Here is a 3,514-nt window from a genome sequence, read left to right as displayed (position 1 = left end):
TAATGGTTTATGAGAATGAATTTTTAAATGGAATCATAAACAACATAATAAGCGTGGGGCCGGCTTTAATGATTTACGAGAATGAATTTTTTTTTATCTTGTTTTAGTAAATATATAATTATTTTTGAGAAAAAAAAATATAAATTTAAAGATAATACCACCTAAMGAACTTGGTATTTTTTTAATCAAAAGAAAAAGAAGCTATGCTAATAATTTATACAATAAAGTTATCCAACATGCCAACGTAATTTATTAAACTTAAAAATGTGGGTTTAAAATAATAAATATTGAAATTTTAAAACTCCTTAATCGACTACATCTATAAGAGGGTAAACCATGTAATTTGAAAAGAAAGAAGAAAAAGAAGAAAACACAATCTAACTTTGATAACGTTTTTTACTTTTTTTGTTTTGTTTGGCTTTTAAGAGTCCATTTGAATAATAAAGTCGAACATTGTAAGAGGAAATGATTCAAATGCTGAAAAAATCTAAAAAAGAATTGATGATGCATATGTGAATTGATGTAAGAGATTATTCATATATATATATACATCTTCAAATAAATATTATATAAGAAACTTTTGTTAACCTCCAATTCCTATATTTTCATGAGATTTAGGGGCAGTTAATATATGATTGTAATGAAAGAAGGGTATGAGATGTGACCTGTATAGGATTTTGGGTAGGGTCAATTTGGGGTCATGGGTAGACAATTATTTACCCAAGTCTTGACCAATGGAAGAAAGTATTGAAAATCAAGTAATGTATTGTTGTAATGAAAGAGAGGTATGAAATATGACCTAGGAAGTAGAGCACCACAAACTGTGTTGATCGACCAAAAATGCAAATTTGGTTTGAATCCGTCAAAATACAATAATATAATGATTGAACAAAAATAGGATTTGATAGTGTAGAATATATGTTTTAAAATATTATTATTAATATAATATTTATATATGACAAATATTTTATTATTAATAGTTTTTATAAGCTTGRAACCCTTAATTTCTTAAGAGAATGGGATTTACCGACACAAATGGAGAAATGACTTTGACTCTCTATTGTTGTATATACATACACCCATGTGTTTTCTATTCTCTATTTATTTAAAAATGTTTTTGACTATTCATTATTAACATTTTAGAGGTAACGTTAGGTGAGATCCAGCGACAGGAAAGAGAAAACAGAGATGAAAATCCAGCTTTTTGGATATCACTTATACCAAATTTAAAATAATGATATCTCTAGGAAAAGGTGATCSATCATGAATATCCCCTTCTTCAATTTTGGAATACGAATTAAATTTCAAATTTACCGGGAAAAAGAAACTGTACATTCAACAAATTATGCATTTCAAATCAACATCATCATGACACCGAAAATAAAAAAAAATCAGAAAGCAAATATGAAGAATTACAGAAGAAACACACTCTTGAGTTTGAAATATAAACACGTTCAAAAATAACATCAACCGGAAATTGCTTTACTCTCAAACAAATATTAATAATATAATCCTCAATTATACATGACAATCAAGTCAGGAGTAAGCAGAGAAGAAGAAAAAGAGGGAAAATCAACGTCGGCAACGAGTAATGGTACTGCAACCACGCTGGTAGGGATTAGCCTGRCCACCGGATCGACAGTTATAGTACGACGCACCTCTCTGTGAGCACGGCACATTGTTTCCTTGCAGCGCTCCATAGCTTATGTAGTTCGTTGTTGCTAGTATACGCCTGGTGCTCTCCGATTCCATCTCCAACTCTCCTCCTCCCATACACTCCGCAATCGATCCGCTGCACTCTCCTCCCTGYTTCGACAACCAGCTAAACTCGCCTCCGCTGACAGCAGCCGGCAGAAGAATGAAGGCGGAGATCATAAACAGGTGAAGAAGAAGAAGAAGAATATTAGTGGAAATCGCCATTGTTGTTTGAAGGAAAACTTGAGAAAAACTAGTTAACAGGTATCGTGTTTAACAATGACAAAGCAAACGCGCTGGCAGGCTGTCAGATCTAATTAAATATTACTGCCTCTTATATGATTGCCTACCATTTTCAATTTATTTACTAAATTGCCATTCCAGTTGTTGAAAGTTGAACAGCTCCATRGCATCAAAACGTGCGTAGCTTCTTCCTTTTATCTTTTCATAGTTTTATTAGGTTGGGTTTGGTACATGAGATGGAACAGAACCCACTGTCTTATGTTTGACGCAACATGAGATAGAACAATAACTTATTGTTTCACATTTGGTATGACATGGGACAGGGACAGGGACAAGGTGAGATAATATGGGACAAAAGAGGTTTTTCTTGTTCCACCAAAATAGATGTAACAACAATAAGACAGAAACTAAAATATTACTAATATACCCTAGTTTGATATATAACATTAATATGATATTTGTTTTAGTGGTCGTCACCGCTAGTTTCGACCGCCGCCACCACTACCGTTGGTCACCGACGGCCACCTCCGCCTCCTCTTCCACTACAACAACATCCTCCACCGCCTCCACAACCACTGTCCACCAAGTCCATTGCCACCTTTACCATAGTCGACCACCATCCATTGCCACCACCACTACCACCGTTCGCCACCTTCAACTTCTCCTCTACTGCAACAACCTTCTTCACGACCACCATTCATTGCCACCTCACCTCCACCATAACCACCACCACCACTATCTTCACTATATCAACCACAACTACCTCCTCCACCGTTGTCAACCGCCACCACCACCACAATCTACCATCTTCATGTCTTCTATAACCACCGTCGTCCACCAAGCACCACTGCCTCTACCTCCATAACCACTGTCGGCCAACGACCACCACCGCCCATTGCCATTACTACCGTCGGCCACCACCACCTCCACCTCCACCACCCATCACTACTACCATCAATTATATCAAATTTTCATTTAAATTTAGTACAAATATGAAAATTATGTACAAATATTTATTATTTAATTATTTACTTTATTTGTGTTAATTATAACTATTATATAATATTTAAAATCATCAAATAACTTTTGAGAGTAGTTTGTCTAGTTCTGTCCCGTCCAGTCCTAGTCGTACCAAACACTAGACATACTCATGTTATGTTCAGTCTTGTTCAGTCCTACCCTCTTGTCATGTCCTGTCATGTCCTGTCATGTCTAGTTCTGTCATGTTCAGTCCTGTCCATTTATGTCTGCGTACCAAACGCTACCTTAAAATTAACTTTTAAATTGTTAAGAACCGAATTTTTCTTGAGAAAAAAAGTCTGTCTTTTAATCTATATTATAAAGTATTTGACAAAAATCTTTAAAAAACAATTTTTATGTATAAAATATTGTTTATTAATTCATATTACKTAAAATTCAAAATCACAAGTAAATTATGTGTAAGTGTAACTTATTAAAGCTTCATTTTTGAATTTGTGTAATTAACTATAAATAAACATAATCAAATACGAGATATACATTTTATTTTAAATATAAAAAATCTAAAATATAATTAGAATAACCATTACTTATAACA

General features: G+C 33.8%; 1 protein-coding gene across 1 annotated transcript; it reads right to left on the bottom strand.

Annotated features, from left to right (window-relative positions):
• Positions 1-1,416: 1,416 nt before the first annotated feature.
• Positions 1,417-1,974, bottom strand: LOC112513348 (rapid alkalinization factor-like). The gene has a single exon (XM_025119583.1). It carries the CDS (start codon positions 1,918-1,920, stop codon positions 1,573-1,575), a length of 348 nt encoding a protein of 115 aa, XP_024975351.1. The 5' UTR covers positions 1,921-1,974; the 3' UTR covers positions 1,417-1,572.
• Positions 1,975-3,514: the final 1,540 nt, after the last annotated feature.

The sequence above is a fragment of the Cynara cardunculus genome (genome assembly GCF_001531365.2).
Source record: "Cynara cardunculus var. scolymus isolate 2C chromosome LG 5, CcrdV1, whole genome shotgun sequence".
NCBI lineage: Eukaryota > Viridiplantae > Streptophyta > Magnoliopsida > Asterales > Asteraceae > Cynara > Cynara cardunculus.
The sequence above is the reverse complement of the archived record's forward strand: the minus strand, read 5'-3'. Positions and strand labels throughout refer to the sequence as shown.